The sequence below is a fragment of the Pagrus major genome, chromosome 8 (assembly GCF_040436345.1).
Source record: "Pagrus major chromosome 8, Pma_NU_1.0".
Taxonomy (NCBI): domain Eukaryota; kingdom Metazoa; phylum Chordata; class Actinopteri; order Spariformes; family Sparidae; genus Pagrus; species Pagrus major.
Window position 1 is genome coordinate 26,201,206 of NC_133222.1, and position 17,797 is coordinate 26,219,002.

The following is a 17,797-nucleotide window of genomic DNA, read 5'->3' on the forward strand; positions in this document are numbered from 1 at the left end:
TATATATATATATATATATATATATATATATATATATATATATATATATATATATATATATAGAGATATATAAAATATGGTGCAAAAGTTCATTTATTTCAGTAATTCAACTTAAAAGGTGAAACTAATATATTATAGACTCATTACATGCAAAGTGAGATATTTCAAGCCTTTATTTGTTATAATTTTGATTATTATGGCTTACAGCTTATGAAAACCCCAAATTCAAAATCTCAGAAAATTAGAATATTGTGAAAAGGTTCAATATTGTAGGCTCAAAGTGTCACACTCTAATCAGCCAATTAATCCAAAACACCTGCAATGGGTTGCTGAGCCTTTAAATGTTCTCTCAGTCTGGTTCAGTAGAATTCACAATCATGGGGAAGACTGCTGACCTGACAGTGCAGAAAACCATCACTGACACCCTCCACAAGGAGGGAAAGCCTCAAAAGGTAATTGCAAAAGAAGTTGGATGTTCTCAAATCGCTGTATCAAAGCACATTAATAGAAAGTTAAGTGGAAGGGAAAAGTGTGGAAGAAAAAGGTGCATAAGCAGCAGGGATGACTGCAGCCTGGAGAAGATTGTCAGGAAAAGGCCATTCAAAAGTGTGGGGGAGCTTCAAAAGGAGTGGACTGAGGCTGAAGTTACTGCATCATGAGCCACCACACACAGACAGATCCTGGACATGGGCTTCAAATGTCGTATTCCTCTTGTCAAGCTGCTCCTGAACAACAAACAACATCAGAAGCGTCTTACCTGGGCTAAAGAAAAAAAGAACTGGTCTGTTGCTCAGTGGTCCAAAGTCCTCAATTTTGCATCTCATTTGGAAACCAAGGTCCCAGAGTCTGGAGGAAGAATGGAGAGACACACAATCCAAGATGCTTGAAGTCCAGTGGGAAGTTTCCACAGTCTGTGTTGATTTGGGGAGCCATGTCATCTGCTGGTGTTGGTCCACTGTGCTTTATTGAGTCCAGAGTCAACGCAACCGTCTACCAGGACATTTTAGAGCACTTCATGCTTCCTTCAGCAGACAAGCTTTATGGAGATGCTGACTTCATTTTCCAGCAGGACTTGGCACCTGCCCACACTGCCAAAAGTACCAAAACCTGGTTCAATGACCATGGGATTACTGTGCTTGATTGGCCAGCAAACTCGCCTGACCTGAACCCATAGAGAATCTATGGGGCATTGCCAAGAGAAAGATGAGAGACATGAGACCGAACAATGCAGTAGAGCTGAAGGCTGCTATTGAAGCATCTTGGTCTTCCATAACACCTCAGCAGTGCCACAGGCTGATAGCATCCATGCCACGCCGCATTGAGGCAGTAATTCATGCAAAAGAGGCCCAAACCAAGTACTGAGTACATATGCATGATTATACTTTTCAGAGGGCCGACATTTCTTTATTTAAAATCCTTTTTTTATTAATTTCATGTAATATTCTAATTTGCTGAGATTTTGAATGTGGGGTTTTCATAAGCTGTAAGCCATAATCATCAAAATTATAACAAATAAAGGCTTGAAATATCTCGCTTTGCATGTAATGAGTCTATATAATATATTAGTTTCACCTTTTAAGTTGAATTACTGAAATAAATGAACTTTTGCACGATATTCTAATTTTTCGAGTTTCACCTGTCAACTACTTTCAGCTACAGAAACAGAAAACTGTTGACAGTGAGGTCTGGATAATCTGAAGTAACCTGGACATTGTATCCGAAAAGACATCTTGTAATTTAATTTTTTAACTGTCATAAAAAATGCTCTGAGTGACAATTAAATTCACCTCCACTGTATAGGGGTGGAGGCAGAAATATCACTGACATCTTGAAACCTGGACAAATAAACAAATAGTTAAGATACCACTATGGATACACTGCCTGGCCAAAAAAAGTCGCCACCTGGATTTAACTAAGCAAATAGGTCAGAGCCTTCCTTTGGATAATTACTGCAGTGATTAATATGTTTCGGCGACAACTTATTGAACCCTGACTGGTGCAGCGAGTAGCTTATCATTTCTTAAACAACCATGTGGGAATACATATCCTGTGGTCGTGTAAATGTTACTCTGTTTAGAAGGGTCAAATTATCGGCCTGCATCAAGAAAACAACTAAGGAGATTGCTGAAACTACTAAAATTGGGTTAAGGACTGTCCAACGCATCATTAAAACCTGGAAGGATAGTGGTGAACCATCATCTTCAAGGAAGAAATGTGGTCAGAAAAAAATCTTGAATGACCTGCCTTTCCAGGTGATGGCTGTCTGGCTGATTACGAATAACCAATAAGAGGGGGTAGGGCACTAGGCTCTGGCTCTCTCCATTCCACCTGAGTCAGTCAGCCTGGAGGCTGGCTGTGGAATTATGTTTTGTTTTTATGTTTATCTGATGGGTGCGGTAGTCTAGTTTTCATGGCTTTGTTTCAGTTAGGTTTAGTTGTTTCCTTGTGTTAGGGTAGAGGGTCAGCCCCCAGCTCTGACGGCCCTGGTGGGTTAGTCTGGGAGGCTGCCCTTCTTTTGTTTATTTTGGTTGGCCCATCAGTTTGTTTGTTTGTTTGATTGTTTAGGGATTTTTCCCTTTATTTGGGTTTTGTTCGATTAATGAATGTATCTTCCTTTAAACTGCAACTTGCTTGGTTGTTTTATGTTAGCCCTCTTTTGGTCTACCTCCTAAGGGGGTTGTAACACACGCACATACAGTAAATGTATGTTGGCAAGCAGCTTTCATTGCAGTTACTGCAATTTCTAGATGGTCTGTATAAATTTAATAGTAATGTAGCATTTGAAGACAGACTAATGTAACATACATCATATACTGTCTCAGTTTTGTGGTTGATCCAATATGTGTTTGTATGACAAACTGCACCAGATGCAGATCTAGACCAATCTTTTCTTCTTTGTTCACCTGCTGAGTTTGAATGGCAGCATTCACACCAGCCAACAAACAGTTTAACTGAGCCAAACCAAAAAGATGTGACATAGCACTTACTGTGAGCTTTGCTGTGCTTACATGGAAGAAAAAGTACACTAGTGGACAGAATCCTATTCAAAATAGTCTTTTGTGGATAACACAAATGCTAGCATGCTTCCCCTGTCCTGAGGAGGATGTTATCAGTGTCATCTTGAAGCAGGAATCTCTACTTTTTCAGCAATGATGACATAAACTATGGGTAAAATCAGGTTGACAGATATAATAAATAAAAAAAATCTGTGAAAACTGAGAATGATCTCTATAATTATGCTACAAATTAGATCATCTGTACAGTGTGTTTGTCCATCTGGATGTCTGGTCTTACAGGTGTTGGGTTTGTTACAGTTGTGTCCATGTCTGAAGTATTGTGGATTCTCTATGACGGGGATCCTGGTCATCCCAATCACCACAGCATCTGACCCAGCATCCAGCGTACAGGGGCTGATAATCCCATGATTCACATGATGAAGGGGGCTGGCAGAGTCCTCCTCGCCGCTTATCACTGCTACTGGTCCTAGAAAGACAGTGAGAGAGAGAATAAAGACTGGATAAATACCTCTTAACTGTCAGAGTAGAACACAAAGTAGGTGAAACAAAAGCCTAAGGCTGAGGAAATGTATTAATTTCTTTTTCAAGTAATTTTCTTCCACCTTTTTATCCTTTTGTTCATATTCATATAATTTCCGTAGAATTTTTTATTTAGAAGTCAACAAGATGAGAAATAAGTAATAGTAGTAGTTATTCATACTCCATGATTGTAAGTAGATTAATCACCAAATGCAGTAGATGACTCAATGATGTGGATACAACCGGATTTGCGTGCAAAACCTCTCAGTCAGTCAGTCATCTATGTCTTCAGGACACTTGTTTTATATTCTCCTTAAAGTATAGGTGCCCTTCATAATCCCCGGCTACACTTTCATGGATTTGTGTGTATTTAATCATAAATGGACAGACTGAACTGCTATGACCGTTAGAGAGTCACCGCAAAATACAGTGCAGCACCAGCTACCAGCAGTAAGGGGGGAGTTTTCGTGTGCAGCAGTAGGTGTCTGCCACCGGCAGTTGGTCAGCAAAATCATCTTTAGATGGTGACGGAGCGCCCTGGCAGCTGACCTGGGAGTGACATTGGAGCCACGGAGGCCAAGAATCGGTACATAGCACAGAATTCGCTGGACTGGAATGGACTTGGACTTTTATTGTGATTTTACTGAGTCTCTATATTTAAGTTCAATCAATATCAGTTTGAAACTCACTATGTAAATACTAAAAAAAAAAAAAGAAACGTAAATTCTATCACATTGTACAGAGCAGTTTGCTGTGATTTTTCGTGCATATGCTTTTTGGGACCTATGCGCATTGTATTGTCTAAATCTCTATGTGTGAATGCAGACTATACTGTGACAGAGGGGTAAAGCACATGGCTCATGATCCCATGGTCAGAAGTTTGATTCCTCATCTCCTCACTTTAGGAAAAATGTCAAAAAAGTATTCCCTTCACACATGCATACACATGGTTGATTGGATGATTGATGACACCTGTAGCCATGTCTTAACCACTAGAACCACAGGACTGGAGTGCAAGAAACTGTCAGACTCTCTTTGCCAGTTTGACAGACACTGCAGGGCTTAGACATGTTAAAATATTGGACCACAAGATCACTGGGTTTGAATCCTTACTTTTCGCAAGGCAGTATGAGGCAATTTCTGCAGTTCCAGCTAGGGGCATTTTTATCATTTACGCTGCATTTTCAGCAGGAATAAGGAGGACATGACAAATCTTCAGAAAGACAAGAAATAGATACACTGGCTGCTTACCCTTCATTCCAAACTTAGAGTGTCGTCCATACTTGTTGATGAGTAGGAAGAGAACCACCAGCATCAAACAGGCACACCCTGCCAGGCCTACTGCTATGGAGATCTACTGACAAAAAGGGGAAAGAAGACAAAAGGAAAAAAATGTTACACAAGTCATCACAGATGCACATGTAACCCCGCTAACCAGACTGTAAGGGTTAAGGACCCAAGGTAACCTCTAATCAGTTAGCTGGACTGTGGACCAGTGTCTAGGTTCGTGGAGGCAAATGCTGTGCTGTGCAATAGTCAGAGAGTAGTAACACAGACCAGGAGATGAGCTTTAGTTAAACACCTTGTATTTGAATACCTTTTAGAAAGAACATAGAAAAAAAAGTTAATGTTTACAACTTAGCAGCTGGCATATCTATAAAAAAAATACATTCATCAGTTCTCTTTAACAAAAGTTCAATTTTTCAACTCAGATTTCAATTCCAACAGTTTATAGTTCTGCGCAGTGTCTTTCAGTCAAGTCTTATAGTCGTCCTAGTAAAAGAGTTAATTCAAGTTTCTGAAAGTGTCTTTTTGTTCTTCTGGGTGCACCCTATTTGTAATAAGTCAGCATCAGGATGAGTCGTGACAAATCCTACCACACTGGTGACTTTGTACTTTGAAGAAGGAATGTATGGGTCGCCTCTCTGATGGATAAAGCAGTCAGATTTCCCAGTAGCTCACCATCTCCCTCGTCAGGGAGAAAATCCAGTGTCCGGTTTCCCAAATCCAAGTTTTCCGGTTTCCAGTGGTATCAAAAACCTAGCCTCTATAACAATATAAAACCTTATTGTATACAGTTATAAAATTATAATCACTTATGGCCATATCTTGGATTAAATCTAAGAACACAAAAATCTCAGAAAACACAGTAGTAACTATCTTTATCATATAGTTCTGTGATAATAGTAGCTTCAACCCACATTATTTTATGGAATGTATTTAATCCATACTATATGAATAATGAATTGTTTTTAGCTTTTAACCATGAAATTATGATTACTAATGCTAACCATGAATTTCTTTATGTGCTTGTTTTTACATCATGAAATGAAATACAATTCAACATAACATTTCTAAAGCCTTTAAATCTTGCTTAAGGTCATAGTTTTACCTTAACACCTTTTAACCTTTTCTCATACTCTTAATGAACTCTATTTTTAACCAACCCCTTTTTACAGGATACTTAAGATATTAAATGTACTCAAAAATACCAAATCATTTACAATTTAAACAAAAGAGCTGCGGTTCACATTCATTTCCTTCATATTAACACTGAAATATGAGCCCTTTAATGAAAAAAAGCTTTTAACAAATCACGCAGTAACCATCACGTTTTACATGTAGCACATTAGCTAGAAAGCTGACACACACACACACACACACACACACACACACACACACACACACACACACACTATTATGCAGCATGACAGAGCGACACAGGTTACCGTCATTAGCAACATTAGCTTTGCTAAAACTGACTCACAAGACTGTCCGCATACAGTAAAACCCACATCCACAGGCTTCGGGTCATCTCAGTCACCTCTGGTATCACTTTCAAACACTTTTAAATGGTTACAACCAAATTGTGTGCATAAAAACCGACAGAGAATTATCTGTCCTTTCTCACTCATTCGCATGTGCGTGTTTCTTTCGCTGCTCCGGTGTGTCTGCGCGTACAACCGCACTTGCTACCTGAAAGAGGGTGGGACTTGCTTCCTCCCTCCTATAGCACTTAATTACTGCATGATTTGGCCAATAACAATGAAATAAACTTGACAGGCACCTAAATCAACCAAATAACTTCAATTAAGCATAGTTTGGTGAACCTGAAAGTAGCAGGAAAATAAAATTATAAAATTTTAAATGATATTTATCTTTATAGAAAATAAGGAATCTTCGATTCTACAAGGTTACACCCTTCCCCTTTAGACATCATGCACGTCCCGTTGCATGTGTTTGTAGTGGGAGTGATGTCACAAAAGCGCTATTATTATTACTCAAAGGGTCAAAGGCTGTACTTAAGCCATGGAACAAGGACTTCACTACAGTGATTAAGGGGTTTCCAAGATCTTGATAGTCAAGTCTCTGTGATGGTTGTCGGTTTCTCTCTGACCTCCTCAGAGGTTGAGATGTAATGGGTTCATCGTCTCATAGAACTTCAGGTTGCTCAAAGATCTGGGTTCCCTTTCCCTTTCCAGAAGAATCAGAGGACTGAGTTGGACTCTCTGGCAGAGTGTTTGAGTTATCAGGATTGTCACCGGTCTGTGGTGGATCTCTATCCACAGTCTCAGTTGACATAGCATGTCCACTGATTGCTTGTCTGAAGGTAAGTGGCTGTAGTGTCAACATCAGAAACATCGGCTGAGTCAGGTTTTATGGTGTCTGCAGTTTCAGTTAAGTGAGGTTCTTATACCGACTGATCAACTGAAGGTTGCTCCAACAAGAAGTCAGGATCAAACGGAACAGGATCAGACTTAGGTTAAGCATTGGTATCATTCTCTTTTGCAGGTGTAGGATACTTCAAGACAGTAGTCAATCTAGCATTACTCTAGGATGGGGGCTCCTCAATCCAAGAGACTAAAAACTCTTCCTCAGCATCACCTGAATCAGTTGAATCTGTGTTCTTAACAGCTGCTGTTTGGCGTGTTCGAGGCCGACAGACAGGTTTGGGTGTAGATGGCTTTTCCTCACTGTTAGGAGGAAGGAAGTTACAGGGAAGCAAGAGATCTCTATGCAATGTGCGGGTAGGGCCATCTTTGCCTTCGGGTTTTACAGTGTAGACTGTTAAGTCTCCAGCAAGTTCGATCACAACATGGATGTCAGTATCCCACTTCTCTGCAAGTTTATGCTTTCCACGTAGTCGCACATTTTTTTTACAAAGATCCTATCCCCAGGTTCAAGATCAGAGACTGTCACTTTTTTGTCAAGTCGGGCCTTGTTTTTGTCAGCAACTTTCTGTGCATTTCTGGAAGCTAATTTGTAGCTTTCTTCCAAGCAGGATTTGGGATTCTGCACATACTGTAAATGAGACTTTTGCTGGTCTCCCTTCAAGGGTAGTCCAAAAGCTAGATCTACAGGCAATCTGGGCTTGCGTCCGAACATTAGCTCATAGGGAGTGAACCCTGTAACATCATTGCGAGTGCAATTATAAGTGTGTAATAAAGGTTTCACAAAGTCTCGCCAATGTGCCTTTTGCTTGTTCTCTAGAGTACCTAACATGCTCAGCAATGTTCTGTTGAATCTCTCCACAGGGTTACCCCCCTTGGGTGGTAGGGGGTGGTTCTGATTTTCTGGATCCCTGAAACTTCACACAGCTCCTTGATCAGCTTAGACTCAAAGTCAGGAACTTGGTCACCATGTAGCCATTCTGGTATGCCATGATGGATCAGGAAGTTGTCCCACAAACATTTTGCGACAGTTTTAGCTTTCTGATTGGGTGTGGGCATGGCGATTGCATATTTGGTAAAATGGTCAGTCATTACAAGAATGTCTTTGGTGTTACTGCTATCAGGTTCCAGACTCAGGAAATCCATGCATACTAGTTCTAATGGTCTGGAAGTCTTGATGTTTACAAGGGTGGCTGCCTTTTCAGGTAGAGTCTTTCGGTGTGTGCAGCGATCACGTTTTCATTTTTTGTTCCACATTAGAAGACATTCTCGGCCAATAGAAACTAGTTCTGACAAGATCTAGAGTTCTGTCAATGCCCATATGCCCCATATCGTTGTGCAAACTGTGTAGCACTGCGGCTCTGAGCTCTTCAGGAAGAACTAACTGATATGTGACTTTGTCAGCATCTTGTCTTTTCTGGTATAACACCTCATCATGTAACTCCAAGCGATTTAGCTCCCTTAACAGAAGTGGAAGATCAGGGAGTTCCTTAAGCACAGTAGGAGGAGGTGTCTCTCCAAATTCCACTTGAGCTATCACTTCTCTGATTGTTGGATCAATTCTTTGTTTGTCCTTAAGCTCAGCATGGGACAAAGAAGGGATGGTTGGTAAGCCATGGTGGTTCTCTGACGCATAACTTTCAGGAACAGCATCGGCAGAGACTGCCAGAGACTCAACAAGAGTAATACCAGAATCATCTGAACAGGAGTCAGGGATTTTAATAAGCTGGTTCTGGCAGCCTCTTGCTCCTTCCTTGACTGAGCATCATTTAGCAGCTCCCCATGAGGTCGTCTGGAAAGACCGTCCGCATCCTGATTTTGTTTACCTGCCCTGTACTGGAGTGTAAACAAGTAGTTAGACAGCACTGCAAGCAATCGGTAGTTGTTGGTGTCTAACTTAGCAGAGGTGAGTATGTAAGTTAAAGGGTTACTGTCTGTTACAACAGTGAACTGGCTGCTATATAAATAGTCGTGGAACTTCTCTGTCACAGACCATTTTAAAGCAAGAAACTCCAGTTTGTGGGCTGGGTACCGTGACTCACTTCATGACAAACCTCGACTAGCAAAAGCAATGGCTCAAAGTTGTCCCTCCTGTTCTTGGTATAAAGCTGCTCGTAAACCAGTAGTGCTGGCATCCATATGCAGGATGTATGGCTGCTTTGGATCTGCGAACCTGAGAACAGGGGCTGAGGTAAGCTTATCGATGATGGTCTCAAAGGCTTTCTGACAGTGAGGTGTCCATCGTTCCTCTGGCTGTCTGGAGTCAAAATACTCATGAGGTCTCACTTTGACCTTTGCACTTTTGCGCAGTGGTGGGTATCCACGGGTCAGTTCATTGAGTGGCCGCAATATGACTGAATAGCCCTTAATGAAGCGGCGACAATAGCCTGAGAAGCCTAAGAAAGATCTAAGCTCCTTCAGATCCTTGGGTCTTAGCCAGGTTTTTAAGGCTTTTATCTTTTCTGGATCTGTCTCTACTCCATTTTCAGATACGATGTGTCCAAGGTAGCGAACAGTTGTCTGAAAGAATTTACATTTTTCAGGAGACAGCTTGAGACCATAGTCTTTGAGTCTAGTTAGTACTCGCATCAGCCAGTTTTCATGTTCTTCCAGAGTCTCTGAGAAGATTATTAGAACATCTAAGAAGACTAAGACGTCTTTTAAGTGCATGTCTCCAACACATTTCTCCATGAATCTCTGGAATGTACTTGGCGCATTTGCTATGCCTTGCGGCATGCGGTTGAACTCCCAGAACCCAAGAGGAGCAACAAATGCTGTCTTTGCTTTGTCTGCTTCATCAACCTCAATCTGGTAATACCCAGATTTGAGATCGAGCACTGTGAACCACTTGGATCCAGTTAGCGCTGAAAAGGTCTCCTCTAGATTAGGTAGTGCATATATATCCTTTATTGTTTGGAGATTAAGTTTCTGGAAGTCTATGCATAAGCACACGTCATTGTTTCATTTCCTTACAACTACAATTGGTGATGAAAAAGAAGACAGACTCCCTTATCACACCTGCAGCCAGCAACTCTTTGAGGTGTTTCCTCACCACCTCCAGGTCTTGAGGATGTATCGGCCTGGCTCAATGTTTAAAGGGAGTCTCATCATGGAGTTTAATTTGGTGCTTCACCTTGTCCGTGCAACCAAAATCTAGGTCATGGTGTGTGAAAACCTCAGGGATGTCATTTAGCTTTTTGGAGATTCACTCTTTCCACTCCGCTGGTATGGGAGAGTTGCCAAAGTTCAAGTTCAATGTGGATGTTTGGGGTTTGTCTGAGTCACTGGCACTAATCACACTGTGTTGAGACAAAACAAAGTGGAAGGCTCCAAGCTCTGCAATGACACAGGTAGGTGGAATGGTAACGTCCTGCTCTGACTCATTGGTGATGACAACAGGAACCTTGTATGGTGCACGGGCAGGAAGGGTGATCAAGCAACTCTTGACACAGAGGCCACCAGGTAAGGAGGACTGGGTAGGGTGCTCAATAAAAGCACATTTGTCTGCTGAAGGGTGATGAGCCTTGGCCGCACCTTCAAGAACAACAGTGTGACAGGTTGGGAAGACGGCTGCAGTCTTGTCCAGCAAGGTGACTAAGCCTGCCTTGCCATCTTTGTTCTGTTTGTGTCTCAGTTATGTGTGTGTGTGTTCAGTACGGCTCTCAACCCGTAAGGACCAGGTAGGTAGTTTGGGCTTTTGAGGCCTATATATTGCTCATAGAGGACATCAAGTGTGTTGGTTCTGATCAACACGGGAGTTTGGTTATCAGGGTGAACATCTGGAACCACAAGAGCAAGGGTTGGTATCTTGATGTCAACTTCAAGAAAGTCCTTTGGGAATGTCACAAGCATCTCTATATAACCCAGGTAAGGGACAGACTGACCAGCTGCACCGTCTACCTCTAAAAGATCATGAAGTGATTTGATGTCTTGATCAGGAAAGTTGTGTCTGTAAAATGACTCTGAGACTGTAGTTAGTTGTGAACCACTATCTAAAATACAGTTGCAATCAGAACCAGCTATTCTGATGGAAGCCGTACATTTGGAGCCTACTAAGCCTTTAGGCAGTTTGTAGGTTGTTTCTCTGTTGAAGGACTTTTTACGATTAGCACGCTGTTTGTGCTTATTTTTAGCGGGACATGATTGACCGGCTACAGTCCCCACTCGCCCCATAACCGAGACTGTCTCTAGTTTAACTGTTCAGTTGCAGCTGTGGGGTTTTCCAACTCCCATTTGCTTAGCTTCTCTTTGAAGTTTCCTTTTCTCTGAGACAAGAGCTGGGTTTGCATCATTTTCACAGTCAGGCTTAATGTGACCATCTTCTCCACAACGAAAACAGTACCATAGTTTGGAGCTTGGATTTTTGTTTATCTGGTCTACAGGCCCCTTTGCCTGTTTTTCTGATTTCTGGTTCTCTCTTGGTTTGTTACTAAAAAGGTCCCTTTGCATTGGGGGCTCTCTTTTTTTGATGCTTTGCAGTTAGTGTCGCTAACTGTCTTTGAATGTAGTGGGGTGGGGTTGCTGTGGCTCAGGGGTAGAGCCAGCGTCTTGTTATCGGAAGGTCGCTGGTTCGACTCCCCTGGTCTGCATGTTGAAGTGTCTTGGGCAAGATACTGAACCCCAAACTGCTCCTGATGTGCTGATCAGCACCTTGCATGGAAGCCTCTGCCATCAGTGTATGAATGTATGAATTACCATAAGTCGCTTTAGACAAAAAATGCTAAATGCCCTAAATGTAAATGTGAGTTCTTGGGTGACTGTACTTAAGGCAGCATATCTTTTCCTTCTTCATGGCTATGAACGGACTGTACATGTGATGTCACTTTCTGTATTGTGCAAAGGTGTTGTCTCATGCGCATTGCTTTTGATGCATGTTGATCTTCCTCTGTGCGTAGTAGCAATAGCAACTGAGGAAAAGAGGGTGGATTTGATCTCTTTTGCCTTAACTGGAGCTCAGTAAGGAGAGAATTATCCCAACATCCCCTGCAGAATTGTGTGAGAAGATGTTTGTCAATCTCATCACTTGAGGCTCTGCCTCTTTCACAGCTAGATTCAGGGCCACTTGAAGGCGCTGCAAGTATGCAGAGGGTTTCTCACCTGCATCCTGGAATGTGTCAAGGAACTTTGCGTACAGCTCGTCGCCATCTTGGACTGCTCCATAAGCAGAATCTAACAAGTGGAGGTAATCAGCTGGTAAGCTATTGGGACTCAAGTGTCTCACCACATCAGCTGCTGGCGGTAAGATGCTTTCAAGGATCCTCCTAGATTGATGGAGGTCTGATATGGAAGGATCATTCATGATCAGTCATCAACACTAGAATGCCAGGTATCATAGTCGGGTTCATGTGAAGGTCGAGGGACTTTTCCTGAGAAAGCACGGAGTCTCAGAGAAGACTGTGTCTGCAGTGAACTGTCGTCCCTTTTCACAATATGCTCCACCACCACACGTTGCACTTCTGGGGGACTTAAATCCTGTGCTGTGAGAGCTGGGATACTTTGAGCTCTACTACCTTGTGCGACACGGGGTGGCTCATCAACTTTCAATGGGGTGCCTTTAACAGGAAATGCCGCTGCAGAAGGCTGCTGTTCGGCTACAAGTAAATCAGGTGGGTTATCATTTAACTCTTCTTCCTCTGGGGAAGCAGCTGAAAGACCTGTAATGGACTCACTAATGTGGGACATCATGTCCTTAAGAGCACCAGCATAATCCCTCCCACTCAGTTTAGCTAGCTGTTTAAGCTCAGTGAGGTAAGACTCAGTTGCACTGGACTGTGGACTAGTGTCTAGGTTCGTGGAGGCAAATGCTGTGCTGTGCAATAGTCACAGAGAAGTAACACAGACCAGGAGATGAGCTTTAGTTAAACACCTTGTATTTGAATACCTTTTAGAAAGACCATAGAAAAAAAAAAAGTTAATGTTTACAACGTAGCAGCTGGCATATCTATAAAAAAAACACATTCATCAGTTCTCTTTAACAAAAGTTCAATTTTCCAACTCAGATTTCAATTCCAACAGTTTATAGTTCTGCGCAGTGTCTTTCAGTCAAGTCTTATAGTCGTCCTAGTAAAAGAGTTAATTCAAGTTTCTGAAAGTGTCTTTTTGTTCTTCTGGGTGTACCCTATTTGTAATAAGTCAGCATCAGGATGAGTTGTGACAAATCCTACCACACCGGTGACTTTGTACTTTGAAGAAGGAATGTATGGGTCCCCTGTCTGATGGATAAAGCAGTCAGATTTCCCAGTAGCTCACCATCTCCCTCGTCAGGGAGAAAATCCAAAATCCAAGGGAGTTTCCAGTGGTATCAAAAACCTAGCCTGTATAACAATATAAAACCTCATGTATACAGTTATAAAATTATAATCATTTATGGCCATATCTCAGATTAAATCTAAGAACACAAAAATCTCAGAAAACAAAGTAGTAACTATCTTTATCATATAGTTCTGTGATAATAGTAGCTTCAACCCACATCATTTTATGGAATGTATTTAATCCATACCAGGGTTTCCCCCAGTGTATTATAAGCCTGGCGGCCCACCAGGCTTAAATTTCCCACCGCCAGGATAAGCATCGTTTATTTATTTATTCAAAATAGGTTTGTATACATCAGTAACAAAGTTGAAAGCGCAATGGTGACATCTTATGGTCAACACGTGAACACATGGCGGGTCTGAGGTCAGGTGTCTTTTTCATCACCTAACACCCCACACCCCACAAACCACTGCTACTGTCACTACACGCAAACTAGGCTACTTGTGATTGAACATAATGGGATGTCACAAAGGCCAAAAAACACTGGACTTTTTCTCCTGAAGTCGGACGAACAAAGGCGGACACGTTGAACCCACTGGCTCACCTGTTGACCAGGAGTGCAGCGGCGCGACGTTGGCTGACCCACGGGTCAATGAGGCAGCTAGCATGGATGTTAGCTCGTCGTCTGCTGCCATGCCGCGATGGGAAACATAGAACCAGCGGATTTAATCAAAAATTGGTTGGTGGACCCGAAATTCAGTGGGTGGCTGTACCTGATTATGATAAGTTTTATTTAGTTTGTTTTGTACTACATGAAAATATTAATATTAAGTGAGCTAATTTCACAGTAGTTTAGTAGTAAAACGCTGCTATTAAATTCAGCGTTAGATAAGCTATGGCGGTAGCTGATTTAATAAAGTCAAAGTTTCGGTTTTAGGTATGTTTGCCAAGTCTGTCGCAGCCACCGCCAGCAGGCAACGCAGGGATCCTCGACCAGAGCTTTTATTGAAGCTCCGTGCACTACTTATAGGCAAGATGTGCTAAACGCTCATGTTGGGTCTCTCCACCATGGCACCAGCATCAATATGGCAGCAAGCAGAAGCAAATGTAAACAATGCCACATTGTTTCAAATGTAAATATGTCACTGATTATAATGAGATATCTATTATGAAATATCCAATAGTTAGCTTGCACTGTTTTCATGTTGTAGGCTTGTCAATCGCTGCAGCATTCGAGCCAGTGATTAATATGGAGCATGAAGCCATAATTGGTGGTTTTTAATGTCTTTACTGGCTCCTAAAGCATGAAATTGCCCACCATACAAATTATGGAGCCTTGCTGGATCTTGCCAAGCTACTTGGTTACTTCAGGTAAATAACGTACATTTTGTGATGTTGACAAAGTTTTCAAAATACTATAAATGTTATGTGTCATATTACTCCCTTTTTTAGATTGACAAGAGGACCAATTATAGGTCCCATAAAATAGTTGACGAAATGTTGGAGATCCTGGCCATGGTTGTGGAGCAACCAATTCTAGAGGCCATCCGCCTCTCTCATGCCATTGGCCTTGAGGTGGATGAGTCCACGGATATGTCCCTGACCAGGCAGTTGGATATACACATAAGGTACTAATTTTACATTGTTTTTTTGTCAGTTCCTGAACATGGTGCCATTAAATGATGGGAGGGCAGATACCATTGCAGAGGCCATCTGTGAGGTAATCGCAATCAAAGCCATACCAACAGATCGGATTTTTGGTTTGGGGACAGATGGTGCTGCTGTGATGACAGGTAAGAACTAAATAAGTTTAATTTTATGTATAGTTCTATTTATCTCTAAATAAATAGTGATTATTGTAATATCTATCGTTAAGGACGCCATAATGGTGTGGCCAAACAGCTGACAGACTCCTGGCCACAGCTAGTGTATGTGCACTGTGCAGCACACCGCCTTGCTCTTGCATGTAAAGATGCTGCAGATAATGTGCCATTCATGCAAACGTACCGAGGGCACCTCCAGGACCTGCACATTTACTTTAGAAACAGTGCCAATCGCACAGCTGTGCTGAAAGCAGCCTCCAATGTTCTGGGACTGGACAGCCTGAAAGTAACTGTAATCATTTTCAATATTTTTTAAAGATAATTTTCCACACTGTCTGACTGTTTTGTGTGTCGTCTTTATGTGTCCTTTGCTTGATAGGAGGTGAAGGACACAAGATGGCTGTCCCAAGACACAGCCATTTCAACCCTTCAGAGGAATCTGGCTGCTGTACTGGCAGCTCTTGCTGAGGAGGCAGAGAACAAGGACCCAGTAGCAAGGGGCCTTTATACATACTGTGCTACATACAGGTTTGTGGCTGCTATCCACCTCCAGGCAGATGTTCTTCCCCACCTGACACGACTTTCAAAGCTATTCCAAAAGGAAGAAGTCAATTTTTTGGCTATCAAGAAACATGTAAGCTGACTTTGAATGATTAGATAAACACTTGTTTATGGAAAATTATGAAAAGCATTTTATACAATGTACTTTTAATATGTTCTTTATATTTTAGGTGCCTGTAACCAGTAGGTGATTTGTTAATTTTTAACAGGGGGGATGGCTCAATAGGAGCACCACCCTGCCCCGACACACCTAGGTACACCTCCCAAGGACATTGTTGACGCCTTAACCATAACTGTGACATTTCTAATTTTACAATTCCATTTTATCCAGTTATCTTCCTTCTCTCCCTACTACAATTGTCTTTTCATAACTGTATTAAAGTAATGAGTAAATACGCCTTTAAATTGCATGCAGTGGACTGAGTTTATTCAGGCAGGGTTTTCTCATGTTTCTCACAATACACTACAAGCAGGGTCATTTTAAGTTACATGACCCACATGACCCCTTGGAATTTTTTACCATCTAAATTCCTTGAAGGACACATAATGAACATTGTGCAAAATAGTAGAGCATCACCGATTCATCGGTAGGCCGATTTTATCGGCCGATATTAGCCTATCAGAGATATATCTGTATCGGTGTATGTATTGTCCGATATGCACCGTTATGAAAACCTTATATTTAAAAACTATAATGCAGAAAAACATGCTTGGGGTTATTTAAAATTGGTGTAATGACATAGTTTGTCCAGCAGAGTGCGCTTCAACTAATAAAACAGCTGGTGTCAGGAAATGTAACAGCTACCTCACTAATGGTTAAACTATAAACCAGCACAAAAATGACAATTACCAACATAACATAAGCCACCATGTTCTGAACAGGCACTTACAAAAAGTTCATTTTAGTTTTAGAACAAGCAAACTTGTTGTGCTCCTCCTCTACACGAGAGACGCGCTGGGAATCCACCAGAAGCTGCTCTATGACGTTGTGTCTGCTCCAGGTTTTGTTCCGCCCTCCGCATGGCATCATACCATGAATGTATAAAGAGAACCCCGTGGGAACGTTTAAGAACCAAGCCTTTTGTCTGCCCGATTTTGTTGACTTGCTCAGATTTTGTTGATCTGGTCATTTTTTGTTTTTATACAATCGGGAGTCTGCACAGGGTGTTTTTAGGGATGTCCCGATCAGGTTTTTTTTACCCCGATCCCGATCTGAGTCATTTAATATTTAGTATCTGCCGATACCAAGTCCCGGATCCGATACTTAGCCCTAACTAATATTTTCTTAGATAATACAGCTGCATTAAGAAAAAAATCACCTGCATCCAAGCTGTTCTTAATAGCTTTTTTTATTTTGTTGAAAAAAAAGTAAATACTTTCATATGGCTCTTTCTTATTCTGCATATCCTATTGCAACATTGGTTTTCATTAGTTTTTTTTTGTTTTTTTTTTAACAAAAACAACCAAGTAAACAAAGTCAGTAACTAAACCCTGATCCTCTACCACGGAGATGGGCTGGTTATCCAGAGCGATGAATTCAATGACCTTCTCTGTAATATTTGTGGCCATGTCGCTGACTCGAGGATATTTCTCTTTCCTTTTGAAAGTATCCACGAGTGTTTGTTGCTTCGGTGCCTTTGCCTGTATTGCTTGAGTGAACTCATGTTTTTGTTTATGTGCCGTATCAAATTTGTAGTATTAAATGCAGCTCTTTTGTTACCAGCTTGCGAAACGGTCGTATTGCAGATGTTACGTGTTGCCGTTGGACCGCTTTCGCTTTCTAATTTGAACTATTTCCACACTGCAGACATTTTATCCACAGGTTCTCCAGACTAACGTTGCGAGCACGACTGCATTCTGCCACAAATTGTGCTCCGTTGACGACAGCTGACGTAAAAATAATCGGGCTTGGGTCCACGTTCAAAATTGCCGATCCCGATCAGTGAAAAAATGC

The 17,797-nt window shown here is 41.6% G+C and overlaps 1 protein-coding gene across 1 annotated transcript in view; it reads right to left on the reverse strand.

Moving 5' to 3' along the window:
• The window catches only part of LOC141001305 (NT-3 growth factor receptor-like), a 174,060-nt gene that overhangs the window by 63,600 nt on the left and 92,663 nt on the right, over nt 1-17,797 (reverse strand). The window contains exons 12-13 of the mRNA XM_073472333.1: nt 4,788-4,890; nt 3,295-3,483 (exon numbers count right to left, since the gene is read on the reverse strand). Of these exons, the coding sequence (XP_073328434.1) occupies nt 3,295-3,483; nt 4,788-4,890 (292 nt within the window). The remainder of the gene's footprint in view (nt 1-3,294; nt 3,484-4,787; nt 4,891-17,797) is intronic.